Source organism: Panthera onca, chromosome B2 (assembly GCF_046562875.1).
Source record: "Panthera onca isolate mPanOnc1 chromosome B2, mPanOnc1 haplotype 2, whole genome shotgun sequence".
Classification (NCBI taxonomy): Eukaryota; Metazoa; Chordata; class Mammalia; order Carnivora; family Felidae; genus Panthera; species Panthera onca.
The window spans coordinates 119196355-119216764 of NC_138343.1; the positions used below are offsets into that span (position 1 = coordinate 119196355).

At 38.7% G+C, this 20410-nt stretch overlaps 1 protein-coding gene across 5 annotated transcripts in view; it reads right to left on the minus strand.

Annotated features, from left to right (window-relative positions):
• The window catches only part of VNN1 (vanin 1), a 90462-nt gene that overhangs the window by 18282 nt on the left and 51770 nt on the right, over positions 1-20410 (minus strand). For 4 of the 5 annotated variants that reach the window (XM_078447325.2, XM_060616695.3, XM_078447324.2 and 1 more), the window contains 5 exons: positions 19677-19968; positions 18871-19232; positions 11034-11204; positions 9777-9955; positions 6759-7099 (listed from right to left, as the gene is read on the minus strand). In XM_078447325.2, coding sequence (XP_078303451.2) covers positions 7084-7099; positions 9777-9955; positions 11034-11204; positions 18871-19232; positions 19677-19968 — 1020 coding nt within the window. In that variant the 3' untranslated portion in view covers positions 6759-7083. Of the gene's footprint in view, positions 1-6758; positions 7100-9776; positions 9956-11033; positions 11205-18870; positions 19233-19676; positions 19969-20410 lie in introns of those variants that run through there. The other variant, XM_060616697.3, reaches the window with a different exon arrangement.

A 20410-nucleotide genomic window follows, 5' to 3' on the forward strand; every position in this document is an offset into this window, starting at 1 on the left:
AGAAAGTGGCAAAGCCAGGAATCAAAGGAAGGTCTAACTCTGAAGTTCCATTTCTCTCTGCTGTCATTTTATTTCTCCCGTTTACAGACAACTAGACACACTCCGATTTATAAATTGTCTTTGGTGAGTTTAGTTAAAGTGGCTCAGTTTCCCAGAGGCTGATCATTTCTGGTGACACTGAGACTGAGTTTTAGAGCTTACAGTATAGAGAACAGACAGGGAATAGAACCGTCTCCCTTCCAAAAAAGGGCAACTTTGTACAATATCAATCTCTTGACTATATTTTCAGACAGTGTATAAGTACAGGATATGACCATGATACCTTGTGAAAGCATGAGGCCATCCAAGGGCATGGAATCCAGTAGCAACTGAAGCAAGTGACTCTACAGAAAATTCCATGCAAATCTCTACATTAGGGCTGAATATTCTATCTGAGGCCACTTCTATCTAAATACCTTAGTGTATCTGCATCATTTATATATTTTTTTAATGTTTATTTTTGAGTGAGAGAGAGAAAGAGAAGGAGAGGATGTGAGTGGGGGAGGGGCAGAGAGAGAAAGGGAGACACACAATAGAAAGCAGGCTCCAGACTCTGAGCTGTCAGCACAGAGCCCCACGTGTGACTCGAACTCGTGAACCACTTGTGAACTGGGAGATCATGACCTGAGCCGAAGTCCCACATTTAACCTACTGAGCCACCCAGGTGCCCCTGAAGCATTTATATCTTAAGGGCCTAGTACAGCCTCTGGGGTCTAGAAACCCAGTAAGTAATAGTTCTGGAAACTAATAATAATAAGGAGGCTAAATAGCAAGTGATGCTTCAAAAACTGTGTTCAGTTCGGAGTCCTGAGGATAGACCAAATGCTAGCAAGTCTCATAAATCTCTTAAAACCACTTTCAGAAAATAGGTTGACAGATAAATAAAATCATCCTGATGCCATAAACCCTGAATATTTTCATGAGTTTTAGAGGATTGTCTGTATATCTATTCTTTGGCCACTACAAAGAGAAGAATGGAATGTAAGGGGCATTCAGCTTATATATTTGAGGAAGGATATTTTCTCTTTTTGAACCTATCCTAAGACATGTCACCTTGAATGTTAGTTTCTTATTTATATATTTTAGGAAGGATATTTTCTCTTTTTGAACCTATCCTAAGACATGTCACCTTGAATGTTAGTTTCTTATTGAACTTGAATCTCTGAGCCAGATATTATATTCACTTGAACCTATAGAAGGCAGCCTTTGGGTTTTTATATCAGATCTCTACTCCTCAGGGCCCCAGAATGGAGAGACCCAGTATAAAGTAACTTCATCTCTTTCACCTTTTTTGTTTGTTTTCCCCATTGGAGGCGAGAGGAGGAATAAAGTAGGGCAGCAATTTAAAATAGTGAATTCCCCCACAGTGTGCTGCTCAGAACCTTTTCTCACATTTTAGGATCTTGAAGACAGAACCTGAACATACTGCTCGTGTGGGCACAGCCAATGCTTGGTTCATGTCAATAGTAATAAAGAGAAATTATAAGGAGGATGAGAAGGGTAAAGAGCAGTGGTGAAGGAGGAAGAGAAAGAAGAGGAGGGAACATAGGAGGAGGAGGAAAAAAAGAGAAAGAGGAAGAGAAGAGAAAGGGAGGGGGAAAAACTTACTGAACTTAGACCAGTCACTGGGCAAAAGGCATTACATGAAATCTCTCTGGTTTATTCCCAATACCCTCCAAATAGCTGGATAGGGAAAACTGAGATAATTACTACCTTAATGAAAATTTCAGCTAACATCCATCTATGGATCGGTGGGTTGGGGAATCTTATTAATTACAAGCTAAGCAAGGTGAAGTTATAACAAACTAAATAGTAGTATCAGAACATTTTCAAAATAGTATTTGTAATTGTCTTAATAACATCATTGTAATATATTTTTATCAACAGTCTCTGAAGATAATGCTCACATCTTTATTTCAGTTAAAATTAAATTATATATGTACTTAAGGAATAATTTCAGTGTTTAGATTTTATTTTATTTTTTTGCCATAGTGCTTTCATAATCTACCTCTAGAACAACTACTTTCCTATAACTAGGTACACAGTGGCAGGCAGGCTTTTCAATCAATTTTTATTCATATTGCAACAGCAAATAAACCCTCAGTAATTGTCTTTGATAGAACAAGATGAAATTTTATCATAGACAGAAAGAAAAAAATCAGCTGGTTCACAATGAATTTCAGTTAAGTCAACATTGCAATCTGTTAAAAGAGTATTTTGTTTTACTAATATTTTCACAACTCAATTCAAAGTTTATCCAATAAACATGTCTACAAAGCACATTGCCCAAACATTAACTTTTTATTAGGTAATCTACCACCATACTGACAGGTGGGCCTTATTTGCCTTGGCAGGAGTTCAAAGTTTCTAGAAGGTATTGATAGCTGAATAGCTACTAACACTGATAAGAGCTCTTACCATATTTCTGTGGCTAGACCACCATATGCAACTAATTTCAAAATAGAAAGATTAAAAGAGCTCACTCTACTGTTAACACCTAGTCATTGATGCTTCTAAACTTACCTCTCAAGACTGAAAAATTCCCACTCTTCATTTTGATAATCTTCTCCTAATTTTTCAAGGCAAATTTTTATTCTCCATGCCACGTCAACAAATATGACCAACTAAGTTCAATCTTTGTTCCAGGAGATATATATGCTTTAATATTAATCGTGTACTTTCACCTTAGCTCTCATCCTGCATTCTGTCAAAGTCTGAGCTATTAAAGCTATGAGACTATGTAGAATGTGGCATATCTTTCCTGTAAAGGTAAGGATGCAATTAAAATCTGGCTTTAATAATCACTAAGCAAAGGGGTGCCTGGGTGGCTTAGTTGGTTAAGCTTCCAACTCTTGATTTTGACTCAGGTCATGATCTCACAATTCGTGAATTTGAACCCACATCAGGCTCTATGCTGACAGCATGGAACCTGCTTGGGATTCTCTCTCTCCCTCTCTCCTTGTCCCTCTCCTGCTCTCTCTCTCTCTCTCTGTCTCTCTCTCAAAAGTAAGTAAACATTAAAAAATTTAAAAAAATATTCTTAAAAATATAATAATAATCCTAAGCAAATAATCAGTGTCCAGCTCACTAAGCAAATAATCAGTATCCAGCATTTGAATCAACAAGATTAACACTGAGTCTTTCAGAAAGCCACAGTCTAGTGTGTAAGAAACCATTAGTAACCTGTAATACTAGAAAAAGCATTGGACATAAAATTAAAAGATTCCCCTTTGAGGATCTGATACACCTAAGTAAGAAGAGCAGAAAACAACACTTTTCTCTCTAAGGTAAAAAATGGAAGAAGAAAAAAAAAGTACCTACTTTGTGAAATAATAGAAAATGTATCTGAAAATGTTTTGTAAACTATGAAACACCATATGTAAGACATTAGTGATGTCTTTGCATACTCTGGGTAAGAAGACACAGGCGAAGTTGCCTTCAGATTAATGGGAAGGGCAAGTAAAGTCTGAAGGAAGTGGTCATCTTGGTTTGCAACTTGCAGGCACATGGGGCTGTCAACAAAGTATGGGGTAGGAGGCAAGGATTATAGTCTCACTATACATTGGAAAATAAATGAGAAATAGCAGTGCTGGTGACTCATGGCAGACATTTATTGGGTGGAAATAAATGGAAGTGGAAAAAGAACGTAAGATGCATGCCTTTGAAGACTTTCATTAAATGATAGATATTACTAGTGCTAACCAATATTTATGAATCCCTTCCCTTTCCTGGACACACAGGGAAATTATGCGTTCTGTGCATTTCAATTTGGCAAGTCCATAGGACTTGCTTTGGCCAAGAAAATACGAATGGGAATGACAAGTATCACTAGATGAAAGCCTTTTTTAAAAATGTTTATTCATTTTTGAGAGAGAGAAAGAGCACACATAGCAGGGGAAGGGCAGGGTAGGGGGGACAGAAGATCTGAAGTGGACTCCACACTGACAGCACAGAGCCCAATGTGGGGCTCAAACTCACAGAGCACAAGATCATGACCTGAGCTGGGTTCAGATGCCCAACCAACTGAGCCACCCGGTCGCTCCTAGATGAAAGCATTTAAAAGACAGTGTGCAATTTCTCCATATTCTTCTGTCATGCTCCAGAAATTATGGGAGCATTGGTAATAAGGAAACAACACATAATGAAAAAGCCTGAGGTTCTGAGCTTTGACACAGAGGCTAGCTGCCCTGGAGTAGCCTTTGAGTGAGAAATGAATTTTCATCTTATTTAGCCAGGAGATTTTTGGTTTTATTTGTTACTACGCCACAAGCTAGCCTATCCTAATACACACGATAAAGAAAAAGTATAGCAGAGTGAAAGAAATTTGGTTTTGTAGTGTCTGTACTTAAAACACTAAACCTTGCGATTATGGCAGCATGCTACAGTATTACTCGTGGATATAGGTATTTTCCCCATCCAAGACTCGGTGATTACAAAAGCAAAATTAAGGTAATGCATTTGGAATACACTCAAGACATCCAGAATAGAGAATTGGAAGAATGTGGGGAATGCAAGGTTAATTTTTGATGTAAGAGCCAAGTGATAGATTTCAGTGCAGCTTTTGACATTGATAATGACTTTCTAGTTGATTGTTGCCATATTCAGAACACTTCAATTGTTATTTTCCATTTGTTTTATATTTTTATAGATTAGTAGAAAAAAATCCTTGCTGATTCAAAAAGAAAAAAAAAACAGTTAATATGTTGATGTTCTTAAGACCCTTTTTCCTAGTAGTGTCATTTCATGAATTAATGATTCTGGAACTTATGCTGTTTATTCTATGTTACTTGTTTATTAAGCTTTGTTTATTTTTGAGAGACAGAGAGAGAGACAGAGAGAGACAGAGAGAGAGAGAGAGAGAGAGAGAGAGAGCATGAGCGGGGGAGGAGCAGAGAGAGGGAGACAGAATCCAAAGCAGGCTCCAGGCTCTGAGCTGTCAGCACAGAGCCCAATTTGGGGCTTGAACTCATGAACCGCGTGATCATGACCTGAGCCGAAGTCAGACGCCCAACCGACTGAGCCACCCAGGCACCCCTATTCTATGTTACTTTTTAATGTGTATTCTTTTATAAAGTAGACTTCTAAGAAGTGAATGTAAAAGTCACAGGTGTGTATCAGGAGAAGATGATGTCACCACAAATGAGTTAATCCAACCAATTTAAATTTTACCAAGAGCAGAAATCATTAAATTATTTAATCTTTAGCATAGAAAATAATTGTAGAAAGTCCTTTGGCACAATACTTTTCATATGTAAATATTGGGAGTATATTTTGAAAGACATATTACATATATAGCAAAAAGAAAAGGAAATGGTCCTATGTTTTAAAATTATATAGAAATACATATAAATATAAATACATACTTATCATAATAGCCAGCATCCCAATTGATCTGCAAAGATCCTTATCTCTTGATATTCTTACCTTTGTGTGATTCTCTCCCACATTGTACCACTGTTGGTCTGTGTGACAAATAGCGTATGGCAGAAGTGACGTCACTTCCAAAATTAGGCTATAAAAGACTGAAATATCCACACCCTTCTATATATAGATATAGATATAGATGATATAGATATCAATGATATAGATAGATATAGATATAGATGTAGATATAGATATAGATACAGATAGAGATAGATATATTTGTCTATCTCATCACTCACTCTTGGAGACGCCAGTTGCTTTTTTGTGAAAAATTTCAGGTAGCCCATGCATAAGGAAAAAGGCCACAGCCAGCTTCCAGCAAGGAGCTGAGGACCATCAACAACCATGTGAGTGATCTTAACAGTGGAGTCTTCAGGCCCAGAGGAACTTAAGATGATTGTAACCCTGGGGACAGGTTTATTACGTTAAGGGAGACCTTAAGCCAGAAAACCCATTTAAGCCATTCCCAGATCCTGACTCCTAGAAACTGTGTCAGATAATAAATGTTTGCCGTTTTAAGCTGTTACATTACCAGTAATTTGCTGTGCTACAATGGATATGTGATATATTTGCCAAAATAGAATAGCAAAGAAGCCCTTAGGGTTTATTGAAGGCTTTAATATTTTAAACTTAACACTGTTACAACAATTTTCTTCTTTAAATTAAAATTGTATGAAGTATTGAGGCTTGCCATGATGATTGCAGTCCCTAAATACATAGGGGGTTATTTTCTAATGGGCCCTTTTTAAAAGGTAGTTAATATCACCCAAAAGTATAAGATGAATTTTACTCAAATATTATTGGATGAGATAGTATTTTTTTTAAAGTATCTACCACAAAAATGTTTATTTCAAAATGATATATTACTGGTATGGATCATGCTCTCCTTTGCAGAAGGGCATGCTTCGTATAGTGTGGGGCTGATCTCAGGGCTATGTGGATAGTCTACCGGTTGAGAGATGTTTTTGACTTAAACGATGTCCTTTGTTTCACTAAGTTGTATCAACAGATTCTTTTGTTACTAAAAAAGAATATTTAAGGACAGATCAATTACATGATTTCATCTGTGTGACTTTCTGCTTTCCCAGCATCCAGATGGTCTGATGGTTTCAGCATCAATTCATCAGCAATGCTTCTCTGAGAGTATCTAGTTGAGTCTCACGGAACCAGGCTAGCTGGATCTTCTTAACTAGGTAACCATTCTGTTTAAGCTTCAATTTGTGGTAGAAATGGAGAGGAGAGGGGATTAGAATTTGTACCGGTTTTCTAGGGCTGCCATTATAAAGTACCACGGATTAGTTTAAACAACAGAAATTTATTTTCTCAAGATTCGGGAGGCCAGAAATCCAAATCAAACTGTCAACAGGGTTGATTTCTTCTGAGGGCCTTTCTCCTTGGCTTGTAGATGGCCATCTTCCTTTGTGTCTTCACATAGTTTCACATAGTTTCCATAGTGTCTATGTCCTAATCTTCTCTTCTTATAAGAATACCAGTCATATTGGATTAGGGCCCACCCTAATGCCATCATTTTACCTCTTAAAAGACTTTATCTTCAAATGCAATCACATTCTGAGGTATGGAATTCAGACTTCAATATGTGAATTTGAGGGGGGACATAATTCAACCTATAGGAGACCTGAAATAGATTGTTTTGATAAAAAAACTAAAAGACCAAATAAGTAAAATCAATAGAACACTTAAGCAGAGCTGAATAACAGATATGTTATAACACAAGTAAGAATGAATTCATATTTATTATAAGTGACAAGGCTCAGAAGCCATATAAAAATTAATATAAGAATCAGTAACAACAAAACAATTAATCGTGGAGAATTTCTCCATGGAGCCTGGGTGGGAATCACTGGGGACCAGCTTGGAAAAAGGCTACTACAGTGAGAGAGGAAGTGGTTACATCATCATCATGAAGTTGATAACAAATGATATTTTTAAATGAGGAAGTATCAAAAATTGCTCTCTGGACCATTCAGAGGAGATCGGGTGCGTTCAGGGTGGTATGGCCATAGACAGGACCATTCAAATTGATGCAGGTATAAAGAGATTAAGGAACATATATTTGAGCATTGGTCTTTTTTGGAATTGGGTTGTTTGTATTAAAAGAGTATTACAAATGTTTTACGCAGAAGAAAAAAAAATCACAGTTAAAAAGCACATCAAAACTATTGTAAAATACGTACGTATGTGTTAAAGAAATGCAGAGCGAAAAAGTAATCAGATCTGGGTATGGCTGTTGTAAATACCATTTTTAAAAAAGTAAATTCATTGCCTGTAATGTTTAATTTTAAGAAAAATCATTCTAAGACAAGCTGGTGGGTTTGCTGAAGTTAAAATACCAGATAGTGTATTCATATGAATAGTTCTTAGTTGATCTCCAGGAAAAATTTGAAAATAAAAACTAATGTGCTTTCTCCCAGGAATTTGAGAACATACCAAATCCATCAAAAGGCTTTGTGATGTGGTATCTTACAGTGAATGGATATCAACCATGTTTATAAAAATGATCTTATTTGGGGTATTAATCTACTTAGCACATTTGGCCATACGTTAATCAAGGTAATCTTTGCACATGTGTGTGTGTGATGGTATATAATACAAAGCAAATAAAGATATTCTATTTCTCTTTTTTATGAAAGACAGAGGCAATTTGCCCACTGAATTTCTTTAAAGGCTTTTAATACTAACATCTGTAGTTATTTAATACTTCAGAGCAGGAGTTAACAAACTTTTTGTGGAAAGGGCCAAGCAGTAAATATTTGCAGCTTTTCTGGCCATCACTGGCCATAACTGGCCATAACAGCTTTTCTGTGTCATAACTACCCAACTTTGTCACCATAGCATAAAAATAGTCATCAGCAGGGGCGCCTGGGTGGCTCAGTCGGTTAAGCGTCCGACTTCAGCTCAGGTCACGATCTCGCGGTCCGTGAGTTCGAGCCCCGCGTCAGGCTCTGGGCTGATGGCTCAGAGCCTGGAGCCTGCTTTCGATTCTGTGTCTCCCTCTCTCTCTGCCCCTCCCCCCATTCATGCTCTGTCTCTCTCTGTCTCAAAAATAAATAAACGTTAAAAAAAATTTTTTTTTTTAAAAATTAAAAACAGTCATCAGCAATACTGCCCCTCCCCCATTCATGCTCTGTCTCTCTCTGTCTCAAAAATAAATAAACGTTAAAAAAAATTTTTTTTTTTAAATTAAAAACAGTCATCAGCAATACTTAAACAAACGTGGCTGTGTTCAATAAAACTTTAGGTATTAAGACTAAAATTTGAACTTCAGATCGTTTTCATGTATCACAAAATATTCTTCTTCTTGGGATTCTTCCTCTTTTTCAACCATTTAGAAACATAAAACCCTTTCTTAGCTAACGGGCTATGCAAAAATAGATCACAAGCCAGATTTGGTAAATGTCTTAGAGCCTCCTTATTACTATACTTATAGGCTGACAAGGTAGACAAAACACTAAAGAGACGCTGAAAACCACAAAAAACATGAAGGCCTTCTAACAAGTTCCTAGGTGGAAGCCCAGCTGCCTTCTAGAATACCTCATTGCTAGGTACGAAGCCAAAGCCAATTAGCTGATGTTGAATTCATTGAGAGACACGCTCTGAGAGACAGAGCATGAGTGGGGAAGGGGCAGAGAGAGAGAGGGAGACACAGAATCTGAAGCAGGCTCCAGGCTCTGAGCTGTCAGCACAGAGTGCAGTAACGGGGCTTGAACTCATGGACTTTGAGATCATGACCTGAGCTCAAGTCAGATGCTTAACCGACTAAGCCACCCAGGCACCCCGAATTCACTGATTTTCTAACTGAAATATGCAGGGTGACTGAACCATTGGAAAATGTTTGCACTTTAGACAATTAGAGTGATACAGTTTTAGCAGTCAATGTATCGTGCATGGTTTTCCTGTGACAGCCATTCACAGTTGTGATAGTTAGCACACGTGCAGTCCTTCCCATGATCCAGTAACTGGTCTAAGGACTTTAAGTGTATTTTTTTTTCCTCACCAAAAATCCCTAAAATGTAGGTATAATTGTTATTTTCATTTTATGGATTTTTACCTTTCAAAATTATGTCACTGTGTATCTGGCTTCTATTATCTGGTGTCTCTGTGTGTGTGTGTGTGTGTGTGTGTGTGTGTGTGTGTATGCGTCTAAAAACCGAGAAATATATATGTATAAATAATTGTATTCACTTGTACAAAAGACCATGACCACTCTTATCAAAAGCCCACATCCATGCTTCTGTTGTCACCCATCATTTTTTAAATCATGCAAAATAAAAAGGGAAATAGAACTATTTTACCAACTGAATGAGCACACAGTCAGTGCTGTAACTACGAGCATTACTCCCGGTGCTTGTGCCCTGAGGTCGGATGAAGCCTTTAATATCCAGTCCTTCTCATACAACCTCCCAAACAGAGTTACGGTCAAGACAGGTCCAGATGGCGGCTTCACGCTAAACAAGCGTCCATCACGTAACACCTAATGAAAGCACAGAGAAGTTAACCGGGTCTCCCTGGAAGTTCTACAACCCCACCACACACTTTTAAAATTCAGTGCAACTGGATGAAGAAACAGTAAAAACAATGGCTACCTTCTGTCAGAAATTTTGAAATGGTACAGATCACGGGAAAAATTGGAGGTGTGGAATTGGCATGGATTCATTTATTATTGAAATGGCTATAATCGATATCTTATAATTGACTTATCTGAGGAAGCATTCCATGAGGAAACAAGCATAAAGCAATGGGTTTGGGAAATCTAATGCTCTCAGACAAAATAGGCTCTTCCAAGTGGACAGAAGGGACTGACTGAGGGGGTTGAGCTGAGCCTCCGTCAACCCTGTCACTCGCTCACCACAGCCCCCCAACATGTTCATTGACCCAATGCCCCACAGTAGCTGTTCCTACAAGGAATACAGAGTAAGAGCAGAACCTGCAGGAAAGCCAGGGGAAGAATGTGGCTGGGCAGAGCTTATACAGTAAGGAACTATTTCCGGCCTTTAAAAAAAAAAAAAAAGTGTTTTGTTTCTTGACAATTTCAGCTACCATCAGATTCTCTCTCCTTAGCTTTTCCTTCTTTTTCCTCCTGTGATCACAGAAGGTCTTTACACAACAATGAAAGGAATTCCCTTTAATTTTGCTAGGCTATCACTGCTCTTCATGTGAAGGGGTTCCCTCTGGTGGGACTGGTCCTAAAACCCTTCTGGAGTCTTCTTCCTACTCAGGGGATCCGAAACAGCCAGCCTCCTCCCAGTAGTCTCCATAATATATATATGTATATATGTATACATAATATATATACATATATATATTATGTACATAATATATATATGTATATACATATATATATATTATTCTCAAGGACACTAATTATTATAGTAAGAATTTCCAGACAAAAAATTCAACCTGCTCAGTGCGCTTCCTGATTCCTAAGAACAATTTTATCCTTTCCAAATGGTGATTTTTGTGATATTTGTAAACACTTGAGTCGGTTTCATACTCAAAAAGTGCTCCCTCTTACATGAAATGAATTGTCAATATTCAGCAAAGATTCTTACCTGAAATTCCCCAGGTGCAAGCTGACTGTCACTCAGCAACACCTCAGGGAAGACATATTGGGTTCCAAAAGTGCCACTGAGGGAAAACATTTCAAACCTGGTGGAAGCAGATTCAACCGCATCACCACAAGTGCGTAAGTCTGGTGTTTTACACTTCAGCAGAGTACAAATCTAGGAAAGTAAATGCAAACCAGTGAGTCCTAAGAAAGCCAACTGATGCACCCTTCTGACCTACAAATATTGCCTCTGCTATGCCTAGTCTCTTTTGTTTGATAAAATAATGTTATTTTTCCATTCGATTAATTCAATTCATTGATGGATAGCTAATTCAACTAGTAATAAAAATAAACGACTTCAGACCCTAATGCTTTCTGCATCACGGTCAAACAGATTAAATCTCATGAAGAAACAATCAGACCCTTGGTCTATAGCGATGAACAACTATACCCTCATTGTTCTCAAGCTGGCAATGCTTTTAATCATTGACTTCCATTTTTTTTCCAAAAGGTTAAATCTAGTTTCATCTCTGCATTTTTGCCTATTTCCCGCAATAAAAGAAATTTAAAGTTGTAATGAACCCGAGAGTTGATCTAGAGGCAATCCCTGTGAATGGGAAAAGTCACACACTTTATATCTGAGCAAGAACTGAAATAGTTCTCACTGTACTACACAGTTATATTCTACTCTACTCTACTACATAATAATGTAAATGTAATGTACATGCAAATGTAAATGTAAAATCTAAGTATAGGAATCATCTCACTATGCAGATGCAAAGTCCCCAAAAGGAAGATCCATATTCATTGAACCTGTACTGCATCTTCCAAACCTTATTTCAAGCCACCTTACCTCCTGCCTGACTAAAACAACAGCTTTAACTGGTCTCCCTGTTTCTACTTTTGAAGTCAGAGAGTAAGAGCTTTAGAGCAAGTATGTTAAGATGGGATACAAATAGCTTTCAGATAAAGGAACAATGAATACATGCGTCTGTTTTATTCCCTATATCTTACCTAAGCCAAACTTAGTTTGTTTGTTTAAGACATGAACCCATAAGGATAGGAAAACAGGAGGCTAGAGCATGGCTTAATGTTGGAAGTTGGGACGGTTGATGCAAAAGTAGTGGCTGATTTCCCAAGCCTCAGGAAAGCCAAGTCCTAATCTGGCAATAAGAGAGCCACAAATCAACCCTATCTACATGGCAGAATACTCAGAAGATTCCACCCCTGGGAGCACCAGGTACCTCAGGAACTGGTAAAGTTGTGGTGGCTAATGTAAGGAAAATTGGTAGGAATTTGTTAAGGATGCCTCAGATTCTGAGTCCCCCACCATGGATGGGCAACTCTCCTTCCTCTATTCCAGTAAAAGATGGGGCATTTATTCCCAGAGAGGGTAAGGCAGACGATTTTTAGTAAAGGTTTGAAAAAACCTGGTTGAAGGGGATTACATGAATGAAATTTTGTTGAGATCATCCCCCTCCACCATGGATGCATCCAGCAAGGTCATTGCTCCCAACTGGTTCTCTAAACGCTGTCAGCAATGAATTTACCCTTCAGAAATAAAATTACCAGATAAATATAGGACAGGAGCCCAATTTAAATTTGAAGTTTAAATATACTAATAGTATCAAAAATGGTTTTTAGTGTGTAAGTATGTCTCAAATATTGAATGGGACAATCTTATATTTTTTAAATATTTTTTGTTTATCCAAACTTTGAATTTACTAGGGCACCCTGTATTTCAATTTGCTAAATTAGATAACATTATTCAGGAAGAGAATTAGAAGAATTTTAAAGACTGAGAAACCTGACCCATCCCAAGAGGAAGTCTCCAAATATACTTACTCAGGGTTTCCCCTAACAAAATGCCTGGTTAGATCACCCTACTTTGGAGTTTAAATGGGCAAATATCACTCATGCTCAGCCTTTCACTTAGTTTTTGGTAAGGTTAAAGGGTTGCTATATTTATGAGGAAAGCTTCTAACATGAAAGAGAGAGCAGAACAGGTAGATAAAAGAAACTTTAGGGAAAAAGAGACTATTTAAGGAGAAGAAGCTTCAAGAAAAAATTTTCTGTGGGGCACCTGGGTGACTCAGTCAGTTAAGTCTCTAAATCTTGATTTTGACTCAAGTTGTGATCTCACAGCTCTGGAGATTGAGCCCCCTTTCAAACTCTGCACTGGCAGTGCAGCGTCCGCTTGGAATTCTCTCTCTCCCATCTCTCTGTGCCTCCCCCACTCATCCTTATTGTCTGTCTCTCTCTCTCTCTCTCTCTCTCTCTCAAAATAAATTAATAAACATTTAAAAGAAAGAAAAAAAGAAAAAAATTCCTTATTAGTCTCAGAGAGATAAAATACTGGATCCACAAAACAACATCAACAGAAAAAAATTCATAAAGCAAAAAAAAATAGTTCTTGAAAAATAAAAACATGTCAACAAAAATAAGTGATTCAATGTAAGGCTTGAAAGATCAAGAGGAGTAAATGAAAAAAGAGAGAAAGAAAAAAAGAAAGAAAGAAAGAGAAAGCAAGAAAGAAAGAAAGAAAGAAAGAAAAGAAGAAAAGAAAGAAAGAAAGAAAGAAAGAAAGAAAGAAAGAAAGAAAACAAAGAAAAGATACAAAAATATTAGAGGACAAACCCAAAAAACACATGATTCCAAAAATAAGAGTTCCAAAAGAGGAAACCATGGAGGGGAGGAAATTCTATAAGGTTTCTGAGCAAACAGTAGGAAGAGGGATACACATACAAAGCAGAAGGAATCAAAATAACTCAAGAATTCTCAGTAGCAATACAATGACCTTGAATTTTATACCTAGGGAAATCCTCCATCAAATATGAAAGGAAAGGCATTTTCAGACTTTATATATATATAAGAAATATATATATATATATATATGTATGTATATATATATGAAATATATATTTGGTCTTTTTCTAGTGCCTGGCAAGAAGAGCTCTAAAATCCTTGGAATTTCCTTAGTGATGAGAGGTGAAATGTGAAAAGAGGGGCTTTTGTTACTAATAACAAGCCTCTTTCAACCACGACTGAGTTCATGTTAATGAGGAGATTTTTGGAGAGCCTTAAATAACCACAGGATGGAAACTGGTGACCAGGGAAACCAACCACCTGGTTAGAGAGTTGGAATTTTCAGTGTCGCCATCCCCACCCCTATATCTGCGGAGGGAAGAGGAGCTGGAGGCTAAATTAAGCACCAATGGTCAATAACTTGAATCAATCATGTCCATGAAATTAAGCCTCTATGAAAATCCCTAAAGTATGGAGTTCAGAGAGAATCCAGGTTGGTGAACAAGAATGCCGTATCTACATGATGGGAAGGTGGCATACCGCAAACTCCATGGGACAGAAACTCCTATGCTTGGGATACTCCCAGACCTTGCCATATGTGTCTCTTCATCTGGCTGTTCATTTGTATTCTGTGAAATGTCCTCTGTAATAAATTGTTAGTAGTACATAAAGCACTTTCCTAGGTTCTATGAGCCATTCCAGAAAATTAGCAAACCCAAGGCAGAGATCGCGGGAGCCCCTGATTTACTGTCAGTCAGGTCAGAAGCATGGGTGACAACCTGGACTTGTGATTGGAGTCTCAAATGGGGAGGGGACCAGTCTTGTGGGACTGAGCCCTGAGTCTGTGGACTCCGCATTAGCTCCTGGTAGATGATGTCAGACGAGTAAATTTCAGAAGAAACAGTTAAAAGATTCAAAAGTGTTTGCCTTCAGAAAGAAGGACAGGATGGATTAGGGAAGAAACCGGTGTTTCACAAGATTTTAGTGCTGTCTTCTTAGGTGTGCCCATGCATTACTTTTATTAAAATGAAGAAAGACGTGATAGAGGCAATCCAGGTGGTAGGAAGGGAGAGAACATCTGGCATATGACAAGGACTCAAGAAACAAAGGAGTTGACTCAGGAGCTGCTTGCAATGCAGCCAGTGTTCACGTGAGCAAACCTGGTCGTATAGGTCTGACAGTTAAAAGAAAAGTTTGTTACTTTTTTTAGCAGCAGCAACAACAACAATAAAAGTTAACATTCATTGAGGACTTTTTATGTGTAGGCACGGTGCTGAATTCTTTACATTTATTTGTTAGTTTATATATTTACTTATTTTTAATGTTTATTTCTTTACTTTGATCGGGGGGGTGGGGGGCAGGGAGAGAGAGAGATTGAGCACAAGCAGGGGAGAGGTAGAGAGAAAGGAAGGCAGTGCGGAGCCAGACGTGGGGCTCAAATTCACAAACTATGAAAGCATGACCTGAGCCAAAATGAAGAGTTAGACGCTTAACTGACTGAGCCACCCGGGTGTCCCTGTTTACATTTATTTATGAAATCAATGTTCCCCCAAATGCCATAAATAATAATAATAGCTATTATTATTATTATTGTCATCATTCTTCTCTCCTAGGATTAAGTTAGGTCCTCCAGTTGTATGGTTTAATTGTCCGTGGTACTTTCCTTTGGTAACATTTGTCCCAGCTAAAATCAACTAGTGATTTCCTTAGTTTTCTCTTCAATGCCTGTGTCCCCACCAGCATTAAGCTCTATGAAGACAGTGACAGTATCTGTCTTGCTCATCTTAATGTCCTCAGGCTGTACCAAGTGCTTGCACACAGAAAGCATTACATAAATATTTGGTGAATGAAAATGAATCCACATGTTACAGATGAGGAACGAGGGATTTAAAGAGGTTGGCCCAGAGCCAGGTGGCCACTATACAGTTAAGAAGCGATTTACCCAGAATTTCTGACTCCAGAATCTATGTTCTCACCATGTCATATCCCTAATTTCTTACCCTGTTGGGAAATAGTTTTACATTCTAGAAGAGACAGGCTGGTGATTTGGATGACTCTTACCTTGGTGGGAGGAAATGGAGAGGACAAAGGGTACAGAAAATAATCTCAAGAGGAAGATCTCCCAGGTTATATGGGGTAAAGGGAATGAACTTTTGTTTAGTTTATTCCTTCTTTATTAATTGATTTACTCAATGATTCTTTAAAATATGTAGGCTGCTTCTCCCACTCTCCTATAACCACTGCTATAAATTTTTACCCAATCTTTTACCATCCTCTACTCTAGAAAATTCTACAAGCACCTTCTTTCCCTATGTCCTTAAAATTCACTATAGAACATTTGGAAAATCTCCGTGGCAAGATGCAGAGTTATTGTACCCTTATTTCCTTTTTTTTTTTTTTTTTGTCTTCTCAGTTAAGAACTAGATGTTGGTGTTATAGAGATTTTTCTGGCATTAATTATCGTCACAGACTATGAAAGATTATGAATATAATCCAATTCCCAAATCCCTCATTCTTAATTCCAAGGCCAAACTTCTCTGAAAATAAAGGATTTTGTAGCACATTGGACATTGAAACCTAACTTGAACTAATATAAAGCTATCCTGTTTTTATTTAAGTTATTTAGGGTGCATAATCCCACGTTTTCCAGCAGACACATGAACACGTTTTATCTGGGGTGCTGCTCCAGACTCTGCTGGTGATGTCAGGTACCAGGGCTCCAGCTGAATGTCCCATAAATACTTTGAAACCAGAATATCCAAAGCTGAACTGAGCATCTCTCCACTGCCAGCCTGCTCCCCTCCTAACATCCTGAAACATACATTCACCCAGCTACTCTTGTCGGAAACCTGGCATTCTAGCCCCTTCATTCTGCTTTCCTGTTCTGTATCCAATTAGCTACTAAGTTTAGTCTTCTACATATTGCCAGGCTCCACACCCTGCTCTTACTCCTACTGACATAATCTTGATACAGGTTTTAATAGGACTATTTTTTAAATCTAACCAGTCTTTGTGCCCTCGCTCCCCCCTCCACAGTGCTGCCACAGCGATCTAACTCAACAGCAGATCTGATCACATCATTCCCTGGCTGAACACCTTCCCACGGAAGACTGGCACCCAGAGAATAAAGCCCAAACCTTAGGAATGACGGGTAAGATCCTGCCAAACGTGATCCTGCCTCTAAGCCCATCTTCCACCAATCCTTGCTTCTTACGTTATGCCTTAGTGACACTGACCCATATACCCTACTTCTTGACATGTCCTCACCCTTGCTCACACTCTCCACTCCACCTAGAATTTCCTCCCACTCTTTTTCATCTGGAGAATAGCATAAGCATTAGCTCATACATCATGTCTCCAGAAACCTCCCTGAATCCCCAAATCAGGCTAGGTATAGCTCCTTAGTATTTCCTACAACAAAACGTGCACTCTATGTTCTATCACATGCCGATTTGTACTGACATTACCTGGTCCTATGTCTTTCCCCCCTGCTAAATTCTTCAAGAGGAGGGGCGTGGCTTATTCGTCTTCATATCATTAGCACTGAATATATACACCTACTATGCAGTAGGCACTCAACAAGTGTCCAGGTAAAGATGCATTAAGACGGTGCTTATCACACAGCAAACAACATTTTGCACATTGGGTACAGTTCCAGCACTTATGCACAAGTATGTGCATCATTTCACATAATATGTCCTTAATAAAGCTGAGCGTAGGATGCCTGAGGTACCTAGCTCGGGTGGGGAGGTGGGCTTGGTGCTACAGGAAGTGTCAGGGCAGCCCTCGGGGTGAAGATAACACCCGAAAAGCACCATGAATGGTGAGGAGGTGGGGCCATCATAGATAAAGGAGACAACCTGTGCAAACATCCAGAGGTTCTGCAGATGCCGGCACATTGGGGATGAAGAAATGCCTCAACATGAGAGGAGCCCAGGGCACATGTGGGTAGAAGTGAGAGAAGAGAACAGAGAGTAGGAAGAGGTACATGTCAAGCATTTCTGAGTAGCTTTTTGGTGAGGAAGTTGATTTGCCAATGAGAAGACAGTGAGGCCTTTTAAGCAAGGCAGGGAAATAATCAGAAATGGCTTTTAGTAATTGGTATAATTAGAGTATGGGAAGTGGATGGGATGGAGCTGAAACTGTCAACAGGAAGCCCTGTTCAGATGTTGCACAGTGTGGGTGACATAGGATAGGAGCCAGATCAAGGAAGAGGAGAGCAGAATGAGAGGAACATGAAAGTTGCTTGTTGCAACTCACCATAGCTCTTCCTCTGATGTTGAGGGCTGCGAGATACCAAGTCTCTGCACCAGTAAACTACTCTACTGCATGTCTCAGAGGTCAACCCTAGATGTCTCCAGGACATACTTAGTGTCAAGTTCTTAAGTAAAAAAAAAAAGAGGGGGGGCAGGGGGCTGGGTGGCTCAGTCAGTTGAGCGTCCGACTTCGGCTCGGGTCATGATCTCGCACTTTGTGAGTTTGAGCCCCGTGTTGGGCTCTGTGCTGACAGCCTAGAGCTTGGAGCCTGCTTCAGATTCTGTGCGTCTCTCTCTCTCTCTCTCTGCCCCTCCCCACTCACGCTCTGTCTCTCCTGCTCTCGAAAATAAATATTGAAAAAAATTAAAAATAAAAATAAAAAGCTTTAGCGAACATATCAAGAAAATGGGTATGTTTGTTCAGGGAAGAACTATCACAGGTTAATCATCCTTTAAAATCATCTGTAATTTGATTACTGTATCATTTTAAATGCGGGTACTGTAAATAAATCTTCTGCCTTTTTCCAGCCAGTTTAAAATTGGACATCTAGGATTGCAAGTTTTGGCAAATAAGAATTCAGGATGCCCAACTAAGTTTGAATTTCAGGTAAATAACAAAATTTTTAGCGTGCATATATCCTCAAAAGTGGGACCCATTTTTTTTTCTTGAAGTGGGACACACTTACAATGAAACAATTCATTGTTTATCTGAGAGTCAAATTCAACTGGGTGTCCTATATTTTGCCTGGTTAATGCCCCTGCCAGCAAAACAAGCATTACCTGTAGATAATAACTCCCTTCGACAATATGTAGTCCATCAAATGCCCCTAGGGCATAAACTTCATCTGGTTTCTTCTCAGACATCTTGTAGCTTAGATGGCAGCAGAGTTCTTTCTGACAAACTGTGTAATTTCCTGTGACTCTTGTGAGCTCCAAGAAGGTGAATTCATCAAAAAACACAGTACTTTTAAATTCCTGATTTCCTGTGGAGAATGCTTTTATACTACTGGCATAAGAAGCCCAATTTACCACTCCAGGGTCGTATGAAGAAGAATTCAGTCGTGAGATGAGGAGTTTTCCCTCCTTTGTCTTCATGTCATAATGAAATGCTCTTGGAGAGTCAGGTGCATAGATGCCGCTTCCTGAAAGTGATGTTGGAAATGGCATTTGAAATAGAGAAGTGAAAAGGGATTGCATGATTGCTACTGCTATTTTAAAGTCACATTAACATTTAGTCTGGCTAAGCTAACTATTTCAGTAATTTCAGTAAAATATACTGACAAGGAAACAGGTGAGAGGAAATCCAACAGGGTTTGCTACTGAGAAGCCAATAAGAGAAACTTTCGGGTCAGAAGTGGTCAATCTTGAGGGGGGAAAAAAAGTGTGCCTGTAAGTTGAATAGAACTAAATAAATCTACAAAACAATTTAGACTGAGATGGCTTCTACGGTATGTCACCAGCCAGAGGTGCAAAAAATAAGAGTTGGAAAACATTATATTAAGGAGTACACGTTAGCTAGAAGAAATCATTATTTTGCTTTTTTGGTTATGGCATAAAGTTTGTACATCTTAGAGATTACACATTACCTGTCATCCTCTTGTGGGGGTGGTGTATGTTGGCTGCAAGGAAGTTAACCCCCATGCCCACTGCCCACGCCGAGTGGAATTCAATAGCTGATAAATGTGGCAAGACGTTCATCCACGCTGTTGGGAAAACTATGGTATCCACATGGAAATCTTTCACCAGAGTAACAGCGGGATCATGGAAAAGTATATCGAAGCATGTGAAAATGCCAAATCTTCCAAAGATGGTGTCGAAAGTCACAACCTCAGGCTTCTTTGGTACATTGAATTGATTCTCACCCATGAAAAGGTTGTACTGCAATAAACAGAAGATGAAGTGGGTAAAAGTCTCTTTTCAGAAGTTGGCCTGGGTGTCAATGTGTCTGAAAAAGTGCAAGCCAACATCTCTTAGTGCCAATTTCATCCATAACCACCGTCCTCACAGGGAAAAAGTGTTAGAGAATCAGAGATTACTATGGCTGATAGGAGCCTTTGGTTCAATCTCTACATTTTAGAGATCTGTAGAAGGGAATCCTTATGTATTAAGACCCTACTGAATCTTACAAGACCTAAGAGTGAAATAGGTAACTTCTATTTGCCAAGAACACCTAAATATTTTCTGTAGACAAAATTGCTCCTTTCTCTTCAAAACCAAGTCTATCTGGTAGGTAGTTTTTTTGTTCTAGTCTTGACCCATTGCCAGGGCATGTCCTTAAAAAGACAAAGTCTAAAAGGCAACATTATATTTCAGTGCAGGT